At 43.7% G+C, this 19554-nt stretch overlaps 1 protein-coding gene across 1 annotated transcript in view; it reads left to right on the top strand.

Moving 5' to 3' along the window:
* LOC126355911 (inter-alpha-trypsin inhibitor heavy chain H4-like) overlaps positions 1-19280 on the top strand; it is a 330715-nt gene extending 311435 nt beyond the window's left edge. Inside the window, exons 17-19 of the mRNA XM_050006473.1 lie at positions 2663-2781; positions 15090-15226; positions 19083-19280. Coding sequence (XP_049862430.1) covers positions 2663-2781; positions 15090-15226; positions 19083-19137 — 311 coding nt within the window. The 3' untranslated portion in view covers positions 19138-19280. The remainder of the gene's footprint in view (positions 1-2662; positions 2782-15089; positions 15227-19082) is intronic.
* The last annotated feature ends 274 nt before the right edge of the window (positions 19281-19554 follow it).

The raw sequence follows: 19554 nt of genomic DNA on the forward strand, positions 1-19554 counted from the left end.
CTTTTAAACACTTCCGTGCTTGTCAAGGACTTGTTATTCTCATGTTTATCCTGCTCTCGCAAAGCTGAATAAAAAGTTTCTTCTTAGCTTCACGTCGATGCGTGTTGCCAGCATAGCATTTATAGCGAATATCGTCATGGGGGATAATTACCTATGTCCACTTACGTCACACAACACATTCGCACTCCATTGCCGTTGATTAAACACATGAGGATAATCAAACAGATTTTTCGTTGACAAGTAGTGCATGATGCCCAAATTTATACTCCCGTAGTTTGTGAACGTAGCCTCGTCAGTAAAGAATGTGGAAGCCACAAAATTTATTTTCTTGCTGGAAAATAGACGGAATGTATTCAAAACAATGTTGAAAATTATTGCCATGTATCTCTTGATGTAGAAACATACGGAAAGTACACCATGTGATGAAAAGTATCCGGATACCCGCGAAAACATACGTTTTTCATGTTAGGTGCATTATGCTGCCACCTACTGCCAATACTCCATATAAGCGACCTCAGGACTCATTAGACATCGTGAGAGAGGAGACTGGGGAATTCCGCGGAACTCAAAGGACTTCGAACATGGTCAGGTCATTGGGTGTCACTTGTATCATACTTCTGTACGCGAAATTTCCACACTTCTAAAATCCCTAGGACCACTGTTTCCGATGTAACAGTGAAGTGGAAACGTGAAGGGACACTTACAGCGCAAAAGCGTACAGGCCGACCTCGTTTGTTGACTGATAGAGACCGCTATCAGTTGAACAGGACTGTAGTGTGTAAGAGGCATTCATCCATCCAGACCATCATACATGAATTTCAAACTGTAGCAGAATCCACTGCAAGTACTATTCCAGTTGGGAGGGAGGTAAGAAAACTTGGATTTCATGGTCGAGCGGCTGCTCATAAGCCACACATCACGCCGGTAAATGCCAAACGACGCCTCGCTTGGTATGAGGAGCGTAAACACTGGACGATTGAACAGTGGAGAAACGTTGTGTGGAGTGATGAATCACGGTACACAATGTAGCGGTCCGATGTCAGGGTGTGGGTATGACGAATGCCCGGTGAACGTCATCTACCAGAGTGTGTAGTACCAACAGTAAAATTCGGAGGCGGTGGTGTTATGGTGTGGTCGTATTTTTCATGGAGGGGGCTTGAAACCCTTTTTGTTTTGCAAGGCACTATCACAGTACTGGCCTACGTTGATGTTTTAGCACCTTTTTGCTCCCCACTGTTGAAGAGCAATTCGGGGATGGCAATTGCATCTTTCAACACCATCGAACACCTGTACATAATCCACGGCCTGTGGCGGAGTGGTTACACGACAATAACATCCCTGTAATGGACTGGCCTGCACAGAGTCCTGACCTGAATCCTATAGAACACCTTTGAGATGTTTTGAACGCCGACTTCGTGCCAGGCCTCACCGGCCCACATCGGCACCTCTCCACAGTGCAGCACTCAGCGAAGGATGGACTGCAATTCCCCAAGAAACCCTCCAGCAACTGATTCAATGTATGCTTGCGAGAGTGGAAGCTGTCAACAAGGCTAAGGGTGGGCCAACACCATATTGAATTCCAACATTACCGATGGAAGGCGCCACGGACTTTTAAATCATTTTCAGCCAAGTATCCGGATACTTCTGATAACATAGTTTAGATATTTATATCTATGAAGAACATGCTAAACGCTTCTTTGACCCACACCAACCACTCTTTGCATTTGACTAGACCAGTGTGTGGATTTATTGCAGCAGCTGAAAGAGCCTATAACTCTGCAGCTTTGTTGGCAGCGGCCTTCTTTCTTATACGTTTTCTTGGGCGAGGCCTTTTCATTGTTTCAACGAAGGTGGTGCGTGTCGTACCGCATCCACCAGGGGATCGTTCCGCATGCAGTTCTGCTGCTTTTAAAGCATTTTGGTGGCGTTCGCCATAAATTAAGAACATGTACACTAGTTCTTCAATAGTAAATATTATCATATTCCTGAAAATATTTTATGCATTACTAACAATTTGACTATGTGGATGTATACAAGCAAAAACTGTAAATGAATTGCAGCAATCCTCACGGCAAATTTGATGTGCGTAGACAGTTATTTCACTGTACTTCAGCTAGCGCCTCCGAAGGACAAGAAACAACTGAAGTCGTATCTCTTATGTCGACTACGGAGGCTCCCGTCGAAAGTAGTAAACACCAGGTACCTATGCTCCGGTGGCACAGGATTCCTTGTAGAACGGCGTATACTTTTTGGTACTGGGAAATTTAACGACCCCATTAACAGGACAAAAAATCCCTATATTCTAGGTAGTCTTACTCAGTGATTTATTATTAGATACACAAAAGAGTAATGTCACTGAATTTGTCTGGTCGAGATCTGGTGTTTTGTGTATCACACTTATTAATGAAGCTGCGAAACGCATTTTTCTTTTTTTCATGAACTGCTGGTCATCGTTCGTCTAGGGTGAAAACAAACGGGTCAAAAGCAATTTGAGGAAAATTAGTTAGGCGCCTCAAGCTATATATTGGCGTGACATGGCTAAAGTCTAGTGCTGCTCATTAATCAGACTTGAAGTTTAAACCAGAAATTGTAAATATGTTCAGCATTATTTATTCTGTTGTTTATTATATACTGAAGACCACTGGTATTGAATCCGTTGCAGATCAAGTGCAGACGCTGCACATATCGGAGATCACCTGGCTAGGCAGTGTCTCGAACGCCTCACACATCACACTCGAAGTAAATGGTACTGCAATGACCTACGAACTGGCCTTCAACAAGGTAAGGAAGTAGTCCCAAGTTTGTAGCATTGACTTAGTTACGTACCTATTTTTAGTCGTACTATGTAAATCATTTAGTTGCATCTATTAAGAATAAATAAGTGACACTATATCCAGTAAGTTCTACAGGATTAATTTATTCAATTTAAACGGTTTTCAGCTTACAATGCCACTACCAGACTTTAACGGCTCTTTTCGTCAAAGAAGTTAAACACAAACATGCATCTTTCTACTCCACAACGCACTGTCTCATATCTGTTCCCATCCCAAAAGGAGATTTCAAAGCAAAGTTAGACACAATAAAATTTGTTGCCTCTACCAATGACTGCAATCCTGTCCTCATTGACCACATCTTGGGCAGGAAATAAAATTTCAAAATTATACCCCTCCTACATCCTCCCTCTGATGCCCCTTCCAGTGTCTGCAAGAAGTGGTGTACAACACTATGCCTAGAAAAGATACCACGGAATGTAGTATAAACAGTAAAAGCCTCCAACTACAGGATTACCTGCTATATGAAGAACCCCACGGTCCAGTTTATTTTTAGTAGCGAAGGTAAGACCCAATACTAGCCAAAAGAGGATATACAAAATTACTTGTATTGATTATGGTAATTTTTATATTGGTCAGTCAGGCAGAGACACAGCAACCGCGATAGCTGAATATGAGTTTGCAGAATTATGGCGCCATATTTGCTAAGCGTGTACTGAGTTCAGGCCACAACTACCAGACACAGTCCCCTGTCCTTCACTTGGCAAATGAGGAGCAAAAAATTAACCTGTTGGAAACCCTGGAAATCAACAAACATGTAGCCTACAGTCCGGATTTAATCTTAAATGACCAAACACAGCTTAAAACTTCTCCGTTTCTGAACTTCACATAATACTCTGTTTTCCATTACTTCGCACACTGTCTGCTCCATCCTATTTCTCCATTTCCCTGTATTTATTCATTTCTTATTTTATTGTGATTGCCTACATGTTTCATATCTTCCGTTCTTTCAACTGTCAATTCTTCCTTTTACTTCGGTTCTGCAACATTTTCCATGTGTATTACCTCTTGAAGTAGTCTTGTCAAGCACTAATTTTATTTTCTTTGGTTTGTTTATTTAATGTTAGCAGTTATACAGGGTGATTTTTTTCCAGTTATACAGGGTGATTTTTTTCCACCGTATAGAAACTCTAGGGGCTGATCGATGAGAAGATACTGAAGAAAAAGGGTCTAATGAACTTATATCCGAAAATGCAAGGTTTCCCTGCTATAGACCATTTATTCAGTCATACATTGTTGCAGAGACTGTATCATGCAGCCATAGTTACAGTATGCTTTGAAAATGGTTTCCATTTGTCTCAACGCATGCGTGTACGTGCCGCAGCATGTTGTGCCTCACACGTTCACATCAGCCAGTTTGCATCAGAACAATGTCAAAGACAGCATGAATAAGACGCTCCAGTGTCTCCACATCAGGAATGGGCCCTGCATACACGATACTTTTGAGGTGGTCTCATAACCAGCATTCGCACGGCTTGAGAGCTAGTGAACGAATAGGCCATACAACGGACTCCCTTGCCAGATTTGCTGACCAGGGGAGACACGATTGAGATGCGTCCAGATGTTAATGACGCAGTGTGTTAGCTTACCACCTAGCGAGCAAATGGACAAAAGATCTGAACTGTCTTCTCAAGCCCAGGGTGTCAAACAGACATTCTAAATAAATATGACCCTAGCCCTGTAAGGGAGGTAATGTCAGGTGCGAATCATAACAAAAATCATTAGAAATTCTGCTGTCACGTACCTACAATGCATGAATTAATAAAAGTGAAAGTTTGGGGTCTATTCTAGAAAGACAAAAGAGCTGTTCCCTTTTTTATTCTACATATAATTTATCAGCTGTTGCTTTCAGCGGTCAAGTGATAAACAACTATCATGTTCAATTACTTTTGACACTCAGTAAGAAAATATTTAATTCTTGGACATATCGAAATGATGATTATTAAAATCGTTATCTCTACCCATGAATTTTTTTTCACAGGAAAAAATGATTATTAAAATTCCTCATCAGCTCATTTAAATCTAAATTGTCATAGCTGGTTAATGCACCGAGTTGGTGGAGAATAAATTTACTTTTTGAACCAATGAAAAAACTCTCATGTACTGAATGTGAGGGTAGGTTAGTATCCATGCAGTAGATATTCAGTGGTCAAATCGTATGCAACTTGGAGTGATCAAATCTAGACTCAACATTTATTGTGGCCTAATGCATGATGGTACTTTACCTAGTGGCATCTGCTACGGCATTGTCTCCATGCTGGATCTGAAACGCTAATTCCCTACTCTGGCCTTGACTGAATTCACTTAGTCGCAACTTTCCTGCGTTCTGTAGAACGTTAATCTTTCCCTAGTCGAAAAAATGAATACTTGACACTCACTATGGGTTGGAGCGATTTGCACAATTTCTTTGCCCACAAAAATTCCTGCAGGAATAATTAACTACTGCTTTGCTATTTGGCATCACGATATGTGAACTGTATCGCAGAAAGCAAAGCTGTCAAGGCCCTCGCTTATTTCCATACACTAGTGCAGTCCGCCATGAGATATGAGAGAGAGAGAGAGAGAGAGAGAGAGAGAGAGAGAGAGAGAGAGAGAGAGAGAGAGAGCCTTAATTTTAGGCATCAAAATGCTTTTATATAATGGGTAACTCCCCATCGTGTCACATCTGCATCGCCAAGTGTGGCTTCAGCCAATCATTGTCTCCCTAAAGGTGACTACATTTTAATTTTTTTTGCTGGGTCGCAACCTAGCGCTGTTAATAACATTCAGCCACTTACCCTCGGTCCCAGCCTTTTTAAGTTAAAAGGAATACTGTATTGTTGTAGCCTTATCCATTTCTGCGCTGAATCTAGCCGTTTTCTTGCTAAACGAGAGTTTTACGATAGCATTAACCACCTGCTCGGTTCGTCTCCAAAATGTGTTTCACTTTAACTTGTTTGTTCAAGCCAGTCCATATTTTGGTAGATATTGTTTTGTTTGTTTTCGGTACGTGAGATTAATTGCAATTGCCTTTTATTGATGCAGTATAATTATTATTTGCTGAGGATCTCATACTGTATCGCTTTGTCATTGTGTATCAAGCTCATATAAGGTCCATAAAATCCGGACGCCTTACAATTGGACTGGAGAACCATCACGCAGCAGCCACATAACACTTCGAATCGGCAATGACACTTCTTCCAGAAGATGAGGCAAAGTCACCCGCAAGAGACGCCGATAGTTCCGGCCTGTTAGGCGAGATGGAAGGAAGACTGGTCCCAAAATACAGTCATCAATTATCCCAGCCCACCCATTCCGGCTGCACTGATGCTAATGATTCTGCATACTATCCCACAAATGACTGTTATGAAAGTTGAAGATACCACTCCATGTAAAGGTGGCCTCATCTGCGAATAGGACGGATGACACAGATACCATCATTGTGGTTGCCTGGTGAAGAAACCAGTGACAAAAATGCTCCCGATGCAGAAAGTCTGCCTCTAGTAAGCCCTGGACAAAAGAATGATTATGTATTAAGGATAATCACAGCTGTTTGTTTCTGTTGGACTGTATTACCTATGTTTCTCCAAAAGTGTCGCCTTTAGAAGTCAGTTGTATAATATCTAGAGTAAATAGCCTAGCTTCGCAAACATTCTCTCATGACTACTCTCTTCCACAAGGAAGGATCGAAAATACTATCTCTGTTTTTATTAATCGGTTTTAGAAACACGTACACTAGAGGATGAAACTAGTGGGAAACGAATTGTACTACGTCACAGATGAAGGTTCGGCCAAGAATGGGTAAAAGCAAAGTGGGGGGGGGGGCGGTTCATAGTCCTCGCAGCTGACTCACGATCGGGATTATATCGTAGTCAGCAACTGATGAATTCTTGTTTCCGTGTTTCCGGCCGTGTCACTGTTGCCAAGTCTTTTGATGCTGTGGTTGCTTGGTGGGATGAAAATGAGATGAACCACCTGTCGCTATTTCCCTAGCTGCAGATAAAACAGTTTCACCTGCCAACCTTCTTCTTTCCTGGACCATGGAGACATCAGTCCTCATCACCTACTGCAGGGAATCCTACTACCTACATAATGACTTAAATAAAACGGAGGGAAACTACAGTCAGTAGCAACATTGAATTGAAATCAAAGCAAATGTATTCTTTATGAAAACACATAAATTAAAGGCAGCCTCACAAAGAACAAAAAATAACAACCCACAATTCTGGGCTATATGGACAGCCGTTAGCTTGCTGCAAGTCAATCTAAATTTAGACGAAAAATATGAAGGGGTCAGTCGAGAAACAACGACTAATTACTCGTCAAGTATTTAGATAGAGTGTTAATCAGAAGAACAGAAATGAATCTTGGGGTTGAGAATTACGAAATAAAGAAGCTAGCTACGAGTAGTTATGTAATACGAGCACACAGGCAGGGGCAGTACGACAAAGTCTGCTGCTCCAACATCAGGGGAACCGTAATCCTGGATGCTCGGGGTGCAGTTGGCATGCTATGTGTGGTAGTTGAGATGTTTAAAATACCCCGAACGTGCTACAGACCCTATACGTGGTGACATACAGTAAAAGGGAAGCTCCCCATAAGGTCACGCAAATTTAAAATAATCAAGATCGCATAACGAATAATGTCTTATCAGTTAAAAATTAGTGGGGGTGACCCATTTAAGCATGGGAGCATGGATGCCAGAGTTCACATGGACATGTTAGGGATCCGTCAAATTATGAAAGCAAACTAATGGCGATCAGGACAATCTGCCTTATTTCAAAGAGATATCTAAATGATTGCCTCAATGAATCAAGATTACGAACGCATAACATGTGGATAAGGGATTGCAAATACGAACTATAGTCTTGGCACTTGTGGGTCGATACACAAAATAACGATATAAAACTGAGCCACGAATATGGCCTATGATTGCAGAAAAAGGTTCATGATTTAAAGAAACATCCCAAGAAAAGCGTGAATGAACACCAATACTCTCGTCTAAATTAGTTACATTGCTGTGGCAATTAAATCAGTAAAATGAAACAATCACGTAAATTGACTTCGTGTATGTCTCGCTTTGGGACCTGCAATGTCGGCTCACCCTCACCACTCTTTAAGCTGTGTGAGGCTAGAAGACTGCTGCAGTAGGGCTGAAATTTTTAAGTTCAGCTTGGCCTCTGTGTTCTGCTCTTAGTCGGAGACATATCATCCTGCAGCTCTAAGGCTCTGTGGCGTCCCCTGAAGCAAGTGTATTCTTGACGGCGTAGCTGAAGCAAGCGTGTTTCAACTTTAATCCATGAAATTTAGCTTGTTCTGCCAGGGTCGGAACACTGCTGCCCAGCTGCAGCAGACCGAGTTCTGAACAATGATAATTTAATAAAAAAGTTTGACTATTTTGCAGATTTGATCATGGTTAACCCAAAAGACCTATTTCTCCAGTAGCAAAGAAGAAGGTACAAAATCTCTCTCGCTACATGCCAGATTTTGAGTTCTGACCAACCAAAAGACATTCACAAAAGCATGCTACCAGTATAATTGCTGTGTACCAACCAGAGAACCCCTTACTAAAATTTGAGCAAACATTGTAGCAGGTAACATCTGGACTTAACAGTTGCTCTCATACTACATGGGCTCATGCTTTTTTCTTCCTTTCACATTCGTACCTCAGCTAACATAGTGCAGTTTTATAATATTCTGCCTGGTCTCCTCGACATTCCTATTGGGTTGGGACGGCAGGCTGTCCTCCATTGCTCTCTATCTGCACAGGCAATGACTTTCAGCAGAAAACAACTTTACAATCATTCTGTTTCCATAAGTGAACTTCCCTTTTGTGAGGCAGATAAGAACCTCAAGGCTGCCAAAATGACAAGATTTCCTCATCATATGAGGAAATGAGACAGAGATATAATCAGAAATGCAATCGTTGATACTGGTCAATATGCTTGCAGTTTCCATGCAGTGGTAATGATTTGACTTCACTGACTAATGGGATCTTTATATTCAGTTATCAACAGGTTATGGGACAGTATGGGAGTAAACTGCCATGTAACACTGCTTGCATCTTGATCCCTGTCATAGCTGCCGTGAACATTCTACTGTGACTAAAACTGACTGGCTCTACATACGGTCCTTCCAAGATGATAGAAGCCTACATGTGTATCACGAATGGCTAGTCATAAAATGAAGTTGACTAAGAACCGCAATGAAATGGGGCTGTGAGAGCATCTCGCCAAAGTTCTGTAAATTCAAATTCAGCATTGCTATCAATCACCTATGACAAGAAAAGGTTCCTGCAGCTAAACTTAGCTGTGGTCGCAAAGTTAACAGCTCCTACTGATTTCGGCCGTCCGCCCTCGGTAGCTAAATGGTCAGCGTGACGGATTGTCAATCCTCTGGTCCCGGGTTCGATTGCCGGCTGGGTCGGGGAATTTTCTCCGCCCAGGGACTGATTGTGGTGCTGTACTCATCATCATCCTATCATCCTCATCGACTGTAGGTCGCCGAAGTGGCGTCAAATTGAAAGATCGGCACCCGGTGAACGGTCTGCTCGACGGGGGGCCCTAGCCATACGATTAAATAAATAAACTGATTTCGGCCGATGGGGCAGCTCGTCTCTTGGAGCTCATATTGGTAACCGTGTGATGGTGACAGCACTCCAAACGTGAGTGATGCTAGTGTCCTTCTATGGCAGTGTGGCTGCAGTTTGATTTTGACGGCAATGGCACCGAACTTCTACCGTTTTTCGTTATCTTGCGCATTTTCTGAATTAATAAATATGCAGTCATAACGTTAGATCCAAACACAACATTCGATAGTTCTCCAACCTAACCATGAGTAGCTTCAGTTGGCTGGGGAAAATTTACCTTAATGAGTAAATTGGCTAATTAATTTCATCGACTTTTTAATTGATTCATATACTTGTGATTAGTATCACTTAAATTAGTATCAGTTAAATTGTGGTTACTCAAGCAACACAAATCTGTGATTGGAAGTATAATTTTAATTTAATTCAGCTCTCTTTGTAGTGGGGACTGGTCGAGACACCTGCTGAGAACACTCTACGTGCTTCATTCGTCTCACAGAAATCTGCAGTTAGTCTACAGTCATCCACACTAGAAGTTGTTTTTTCGTTATTTCTTGTATGAAACCTTTCCAGACTCATGGATCAGTAGAGACGGTCCAACATCTTGGCAACCTCATTCATCAAACATAAACCATTTTGCTCTTTTTTTGGAGTCACATTCAGGGCAAAGTATTCACCAGTTTCTCATGTGTAAACTCTTGGGTCAAGAATACGAGATGCTATATAGGTGGTGACAGAAAAGATGTTACAAAAGACATGGAGAGAAATAGATCATCGTCAAGACCTTCTACAGACAACAATAGGAACATAGGTGGAAGCGTATCCTTAACACACTTTATGAGTTCGGCTGTGATTTGCACAATTCACATAGCTGTCTCTGGCATAGTTCTTTAGAAACAAATTTTGTAATTAGGAAATGACTTTATGCTCAGTACATTAAAATAATACATGACGTTAACGCAACCGGTACAAAATGAAGACATTATTTCGTGGCGTCAAATTATTGTAGGGGAGTTTCTTGAATACTGTGTTCAAAGTGGCAACCATTTTATCACTTACAAACTCACTGCTGTCACCGTATCAAAAGTAGCTATTTTACACGAAGCAATAATTCGTTCTCTCATTTCCTCAACCATTATTGAAACCTCCATGTAGACCACATTTTAGCTGAAAAATAGCGTAATTCCATAAAAAGGTTTATGACTGTATTACGATTATCAATGAAGTTTCGAGAATGCATTGCTTTTAGTCACTGTTCATCTAGGCGAAAATAGATTATCAACGTCTTTAACGTCTCAAAATTATTTTGAGAAGAAAAAGTCCGGTGCCTCATACATAGGGTGTCCCAAAAAACTCCGACAACGCTTAGTATGTTGTTAGGGAAGCCAAAGCGATCGGTTTTCAAGAAGGATCCCACACCCGGAAACTCAAAACTTGGACGTTGGCGAGGACGGTTTGTTCCGATTCTTTTTGGTATCTGAATACGGAAGGTATGCAACCCTTTAGACATCTGCGCGCTGCAGATGGACGAACTGCATCTAATAACATTCCTGCACATGCGCTACATTCCTACACAACAGATCTTGTGTGCATTCTAATGCGGACCTAGAGTAGTCTGCCAGCGCAGTAACGTTGTCAACGGCTGTACATGTACCAGTACTCAGCTGAAGAAATGACCGGCACAGTGGTTGCGTACGGCAAAGCGGATTGCAATGGGAGATCTGCTGCAAGATGGTATGTGGAACTTTTTCCACACAGCTATACACTACATCATTTCACGTTCGCAACCATCGAGAGATTCTTCAGAGAAGCCGGAAAGTAAGATGTAGGTATTTACAATGAAATGAATATACCTAGCCGCATACAGTCATTGATATGAGTCAACGGGGACAGTTGAAACTGTGTGCCCCGACCGGGACTCGAGCCGGGATCTCGTGCTTACACAGCAGACGCTCAATTCATCTGAGCCACGGAGGACACAGAGGATAGTGCGATTGCAGGGACTTATCTCTGGCACGCCTCCCGTGAAACTCACATTCCCAACTTATTGTCCCGCACTTTATTCATACTGCCTCTGCCCATTATACTGCCGGCCGGAGTGGCCGAGCGGTTCTAGGCGCTACAGTCTGGAACCGCGCGACCGCTACGGTCACAGGTTCGAATCCTGCCTCGGGCATGGATGTATGTGATGTCCTTAGGTTAGTTAGGTTTAAGTAGTTCTAAGTTCTAGGGGACTGATGACCTCAGATGTTAAGTCCCATAGTGCTGAGAGCCATTTGAACCATTTGAACCCATTATACTCATACTCGCGGCTTTTTGCCGATTCCCTTAAGAGTTCTGGCACTGTTTGTGCATCCGCACAGAAGAAGATAGTCAGATGGCCGGTGAGGCGTAATTATATATTTATATTTCTTGCCTGAGATGTGAGATGTGCCAATGGGTCAAATGGCTCTGAGCACTATGGGACTTAACATCAGAGGTCATCAGTCCCCTAGAACTTAGAACTACTTAAACCTAACTAACCTAAGGACATCACACAGATCCATGCCCGAGGAAGGATTCGAACCTGCGACCGCAGCGGGCGCGCGGTTCCAGACTGTAGCGCCTAGAACCGCTCGGCCACCCCGGCCGGCTTGAGATGTGTCCACTGTACAAAACAGTAGTAGTACTTTGTGCTTGGTACCTGCGAATGCTATTCCCAGCCTATTGTTTGTCCTCTGGTATGTGCTGAAACATGATGCAGGTTGTCCGCGCTCGGATCGAACGCTAGGGATGAAGAAGACATGCTGACAGTGTTCGAAGAGGAAGAAGCCACCAGCAGTCGACATGTGGCACAGGCGCTGCACATGGGTAAAAGTGCCGTGTAGTGTGATTTTCATGAACACTGGCTCCGTTATCTGCAAAATGTCTAGGCGCTACAGGAGGACGACTACCATGACAGGTACCTTTTGTGCAGTGATATTTACAACAGTGGAACTCCAGCCACAGTTCCCGAGCTTGGTGCTATCCACGGATGAATGCACGTTTTCTAGAGGTGTCATGTTAAACTAGCACAAAATGTATGTTTGCGCAGTCTGAAACCCGTGTCATTCTAAATCAGCAGCGCAGTATCGGTATTAACACCTCGGCCGGGTTAGTTGGTGTGGTGACAATATCATTGAGCCATATCTATGGCCAAACAAACTAATAGGACCTATCTACTTCACCTTTGTTAGACGTGTTTTATCCATCCTATTGAATGTAACTAAATGTTTGTATGGACATGTGGCTCTAACACGACGGAGCTAGAGCACACTTTGATTTCGATGTGTAGAATCACCTCAACATCGCCTATCCCAATCGATGGATTGTTAGGAGTGGACCAGTTACATGGCCAGCACTGTCGCCAGATCTGACATCTCTCGACTCTTTTCTCTGGGGTAGTATGAAGATTATGGTGTATGTCACACCTGTAATGCCAGCGGAGGACGTTATTGCTTGAGCCCACAGAGCGATTCAAATACTTCAAAGACAGCTACACGTATTGACTCATATACGTGAGGCTCAGCACCGCCGATGTACGCTCTGCATTGACGTATGAGGTACACAGTGCGAAAGCCATTTGTAATGTAGACAGCGCGATGTGCCGCTCATGTTGGACTTGTTGAATAATATGGAATGAACATCCACCTCAGACTTCGCTGCTCTTTAGCACCCAAGTCGTGCGTTTCCGGATATGGGTTTCTTCTCGAAAACTGAACACTGTGCCTTCCCGCACAATATAATAAGTGTGTGTGTGTGTGTTCCAAGTCTCCTCCTAAATCACTCGGCCTATTTCAGCCAAACGTGGTAAGCCTATTATCATTTATTGTCTGGAAAGAACCGCTGTGGGGATGAGAACCTGTCAGTTGTGTGGGTCTGGGTGAAAAAGCAGTGTAGCCCACGACATGTGAATACCCATACATTATTCATCCAGCCTTCGACAATGAGAGCACTTAGCGACTTACAACAAACTTTGTACATAATTTTAAACTTTTACGAAGCTTCTTCTCGCTCAATGATGAAAGGAAAAAAGTTCATGGCTTACTACATTTTCGCTATTCTGCAGTAAAACTGGCGCTTGAAGCATGATGTTTTAATTTACTGCTAATGTATTCGCGATACATTTTGCAGACGGTATTCATATAAACCACTGAATATACTAGCAAAATTATGTCATTTTGTGACATATAGCTCAGGAGATACAACGACATAAACAATGAGACGCGTGAAGAACTACCGCTTCATGTATGACGTTTAAATGCAATAATCTGTTACTACTTACTTACTCTCTTCATAATACAATTCGCAGACAGAAGTCAGTAGTCACATATATATATCAGGAGGTACCTGCAAAATTATTTCATTGTAAATAACATTATTCAGGAGATACAACATCGTAACATTGAGCTGCTTGAAATTCGCTAGGCTACAGGTTAAATACCTGTACAAATTAGTGTGAGATGTGTTTACATGCTCATTGTCCAGCAAAGCCACGGTTAAAGAGCTAATCGTAAGTCACTGGAACTATTTCAGTCCAATTTGATACACATATTAGCGCCTGTCTGGAAAGATATATTGTGGAGTTAAGAACCATCAGCCCTCTATTGGGGTGGAGGTGATAACGTGGAGAGAGGAGGAGGGGGGAGGAGGAGATGGACAGAAAGAGAGAGGGGAAAGAAGAGTAGGACACAGCTAGTGGGGAGAAGGAATGGAGAGAGGGAGAGGGAGGGGGAATGGATGGAGAGAGGAGAGAGCAGGAGATGGACAGAGAAGGAGATATGCGGAGACAGGAGGATGAAGAGATGGGCAGCAAAAGGGGAGAGAAGAAGACAGACTGAGAGAGGGTAGAAGAGGAGATGAGCATAGAGAGGAGGGAGGAGTAGATGAACAGCGAGAAGGTGAAGAGTAGACAGACATGGAGAAGGGGTAGAAGGAGATGCATAGAGAATGGGGAGTGGAGGTGGTGGACAAAGGGAGGGGAAATGGAGATGGGAAGGAAGAAATGGGCAGAGTGGGAGGGGTGGATGAATCTAGAGGGGAGGATGCAGATGGAGAGAGAGGTAGGGTAGAAGCAGATGGACAGAGAAAGGGACAGTGGGAGATGGACAGAAAGACGGGGTGGAGGGGATGGACAGAGATAAGGTGATGGTGGTGGTTAGTGTTTAACGTCTCGTCGACAACGAGGTCATTAGAGACGGAGCGCAAGCTCGGGTGAGGGAAGGATGGGGAAGTAAATTGGCCGTGCCCTTTCAAAGGAACCATCCCAGCATTTGCCTGAAGCGATTTAGGTAAATCACGGAAAACCTAAATCAGGATGGCCGGAGACGGGATTGAACCGTCGTCCTCCCGAATGCGAATCCAGTGTGCTAACCACTGCGCCACCTCGCTCGGTACAGATAAGGGATGTAGGAGATGGACACAGAGGGGAGGAAGGAGGAAATGGACTGAGAGAGAGGGATAGAGGAGATGGACAAATAGAAGAGTGAAATAAATACGTGTGTCTGTTAGTATTTCCATATAGTTTCGCATTAGACTGCATTCTTTCATAAGAATCTATTTCGGACAGGATGCTACCTTAAATGGGGTGTATGGCTGTTAGAGCTGTGATTGTAACTTATGAAATAAATGTATTAGACACCTCAAAACTGAAAGGCCTTTTCTTTCGTTCACAGACGGAGTCGCAGCTGGAGGAGTGTGTGACACCTGGTGGAGGTTCCGGACAGTGCCGCCACCTGGCCAACTGCGTGCTGCCCAACTTCACTGACAGCCTCGATGACTTCTTGCCCTACCTCTGTGTGGTCGACAGCAGGTCAGTAACTGTTTCAGATACAGAGTTACTCTGAAGAAAGTTGTGGCGTCGTTCGCAAAGAATGGAAGCTCTCACCTGAGTTGTGGTTGTTGTCCGTCATTCGTATTTCCACAACCTTCATATCCACTGAATTCCATTGGGATCAGGAATGGTTAAGGAAGCAATATAAATATAATTGGCGGACAACAGCTTCACTTCAGGCAAAGGCTCTCATTTCCTGACTGCACTCTCAGAAGTAGTATTGTTCCGAGTATTCGCTGTCTAACGTCTACTACTTTAATAACTAACCATTCAATTTGTAAATATTGCGTTTTAACTGACTTGACGCTTGCTATGTATTTATCCTAGGCGTATAAATTTTATCTAAGACTAGCGTCATCGTATCAACTGTCTTACCATTGAGGTACGCGCCTTTCATCCCGCAATACATTGCTGTGCCGCGTGGTTTATAACATTGCAATGTGTAAATATTCACGCTTGGGAACTGAGAAGTCAGTAACCACCTCGCCTTAAAAAGGCTGTGCGATTAACAGCCGAAATATCTGAAGTATTGCAGTCCTGGTTGCATGACCGAAAGATGATAGAGTATGTTTCTGCTTTGTTACTACACTCCTGGAAATGGAAAAAAGAACACATTGACACCGGTGTGTCAGACCCACCATACTTGCTCCGGACACTGCGAGAGGGCTGTACAAGCAATGATCACACGCACGGCATAGCGGACACACCAGGAACCGCAGTGTTGGCCGTCGAATGGCGCTAGCTGCGCAGCATTTGTGCACCGCCGCCGTCAGTGTCAGCCAGTTTGCCGTGGCATACGGAGCTCCATCGCAGTCTTTAACACTGGTAGCATGCCGCGACAGCGTGGAAGTGAACCGTATGTGCAGCTGACGGACTTTGAGCGAGGGCGTATAGTGGGCATGCGGGAGGCCGGGTGGACGTACCGCCGAATTGCTCAACACGTGGGACGTGAGGTCTCCACAGTACATCGATGTTGTCGCCAGTGGTCGGCGGAAGTTGCACGTGCCCGTCGACCTGGGACGGGACCGCAGCGACGCACGGATGCACGCCAAGACCGTAGGATCCTACGCAGTGCCGTAGGGGACCGCACCGCCACTTCCCAGCAAATTAGGGACACTGTTGCTCCTGGGGTATCGGCGAGGACCATTCGCAACCGTCTCCATGAAGCTGGGCTACGGTCCCGCACACCGTTAGGCCGTCTTCCGCTCACGCCCCAACATCGTGCAGCCCGCCTCCAGTGGTGTCGCGACAGGCGTGAATGGAGGGACGAATGGAGACGTGTTGTCTTCAGCGATGAGAGTCGCTTCTGCCTTGGTGCCAATGATGGTCGTATGCGTGTTTGGCGCCGTGCAGGTGAGCGCCACAATCAGGACTGCATACGCCCGAGGCACACAGGGCCAACACCCGGCATCATGGTGTGGGGAGCGATCTCCTACACTGGCCGTACAGCTCTGGTGATCGTCGAGGGGACACTGAATAGTGCACGGTACATCCAAACCGTCATCGAACCCATCGTTCTACCATTCCTAGACCGGCAAGGGAACTTGCTGTTCCAACAGGACAATGCACGTCCGCATGTATCGCGTGCCACCCTACGTGCTCTAGAAGGTGTAAGTCAACTACCCTGGCCAGCAAGATCTCCGGATCTGGCCCCCATTGAGCATGTTTGGGACTGGATGAAGCGTCGTCTCACGCGTTCTACACGTCCAGCACGAACGCTGGTCCAACTGAGGTGCCAGGTGGAAATGGCATGGCAAGCCGTTCCACAGGACTACATCCAGCATCTCTACGATCGTCTCCATTGGAGAATAGCAGCCTGCATTGCTGCGAAAGGTGGATATACACTGTACTAGTGCCGACATTGTGCATGCTCTGTTGCCTGTGTCTATGTGACTGTGGTTCTGTCAGTGTGATCATGTGATTTATCTGACCCCAGGAATGTGTCAATAAAGTTTCCCCTTCCTGGGACAATGAATTCACGGTGTTCTTATTTCAATTTCCAGGAGTGTATTATCATGTCCTGTCAAGCACTGGCAGAACAAGATATTTTAGAATCATTTAAAACTTTCAGTGGTTACATGATCCGTCACTGTGTTGCAGATCACCGTCTAAAGCGCTGGATTATCAACTCACTAAGAACTTACTACAATCAGTGACGAATCTAAGTACAGGGTGGTCAAAATAAAACACATTCGGTAAATATAGTCTACGAAAAGAAAAGGCGACGAACAACGAAGGAATTATCTGAATGTAACGGTCATCAGTAAATGTGATGTTCATGTACACACAAACAAATGATTACAGTTTTGTAAAATATGATTTACTCAAGAGCTTGACCAACTTGAGCAAGTGAATAACGCGCTGATCCACCTCTGGCCGTCGTGAGATCAGTTGGCACTCATTGGTAGAGCTGTTGGATATCCTCCTGAAGGATATCGCACCAAATTGTGTCCAATTGCCGCTCTATATCGTCAAAATCCCGAGCTGGTTGGAGGACTCTGCCAATAATTCACCCTTGCAGCACAGTGACGATATCCCACACCCTGTTTCGTTGCCCTTCACGGCGAGCAGTGCTGGGTTTAAATTTCAGCAAGATAATGTCCTATCGCACACGGCGAAATTTTCTACTGCTTGTCTTGGTGCTTTCCAAACTCTGTCTTGGACAGCAAGATCACCGGACCTCTCCGTAATTGAGAACGTTTGGAGCGTTGTAGGAAGGTCCCTCCAACCAGCTTGCGGTTTCGACGATCTAACGCGCCAATTGGAGATAATTTGGCGCGATATCCCTCAGGAGGACACCCAACAACTGTCAGTCCCTGTCAAGCCGAATAGCTGCCAGAGGTGGACCAACCCTTTATTGAGTTTCTCAATTTCTGAAGCTCTTTTTCTTGAATGAATAACCCATTTTTTTCTGAATTGTAATCATTTGTTTGCCTCTAAAAGAATGTCACTGTACATGTATGTCACCGATTTTCGTTCCATTCGGATAATTTCTTCGTGTTACCTCCCTGTTTTTTTTTTTCCTTTTTCTTTCCTTAGAATACGTTCATGTACATTAAGATAGGCAACCCATGTTACATCGTCTGCCCTGGAAGTGAATGATTTAAGCTGGGTTGCCTATCTTAAGGTGAATGAAATATTTTCTGATCCAGTTTTGTTTTGTGTACCCTGTACGTTGCAGTTCACTCTACATTGTTAGGAACTTTTTCAGTACCATGTAAGTCTCCTTTTATACACTGCGAAAGCAGAAAAATATTTGAATGTTCAGAAGTGGGCCTACTGTGGGTACAACGCTGCTATTGTAAGTTCTTTTGCCTGCAGTTTGGATTTTTAGATGTTCATGTTACAGTAATATGAACTTCTAATTGCCACCTCCTTTCAGAAATTTAATATTCCAACAAAAATATTTTGTGTGTTTTTATAGGCAGAAAGTACAGTAAAATATCGAATTATGACGTTTTAACATTATGTTGAGATTAACAGTTAATGATACAATTCAGTAACCTAATTGTACAAAAAAACTACAATTTGTCGATGATGTCCTTCACATGTCCATAGCGGCATTGCTGCAGTCTGAAGACAGTGTCAGTTCAAAACATTTAATGGCGACAGAAATAATGCTACTTAAATTTCATTTGTGCTTAGAGGATGCAGTTGTTTTACACATTCCTTAATGTAGAAGTATTCGTCTCGTCGGTTTCAGACAGACTGGTGACTGGTGACAGGGTAACGAAAGGGCACAGGCGGGGAGACTGAGAACGGCTCAGATAGCTGCTATCGTATAATAAATGTGTCGATTAAGCATTTCTGAACAAACTGTGTCTTTCTTTTCCAGTTACGTTGGAGCTTGCTGTCCGAACACCACATTTCCCCACATGGTCGCTGGATGACACGCATTCTGAGCGCCATGTCTCTTCTCTAAGTAGTGTTCTGTGTCATTAAAATACGTTCCAGAGCTGTGGAGAGCTAAACAGGAATTTTTGTCAACCATACAAAGACCAAACCTTGATGAATAAATTCTAAAATTTTATTACTTCATGGTCATTCTTCACATAAATTAAATATTTTCTCAAAAGGCAGGTAGTGTCATTCTTCCTGGATAATATTGCTTTTCTTCCTGAACTGTTCCTTTTCGCTTATGGACACCACTTTACTAACAGTCATAACGATACAGTGACAAGTTCACATTTCAAGCTTATGCAGTGCTACAGACTTAAGACTCACAGTAGCCCCTGCAGTCATAGTGTTGTAGCGCAAAACATATGTGTATCATTCACTGGTTGTCAAATGCTAAGACTTATCGCGGT

This window comes from Schistocerca gregaria, chromosome 1, assembly GCF_023897955.1.
Source record: "Schistocerca gregaria isolate iqSchGreg1 chromosome 1, iqSchGreg1.2, whole genome shotgun sequence".
Lineage (NCBI taxonomy): Eukaryota > Metazoa > Arthropoda > Insecta > Orthoptera > Acrididae > Schistocerca > Schistocerca gregaria.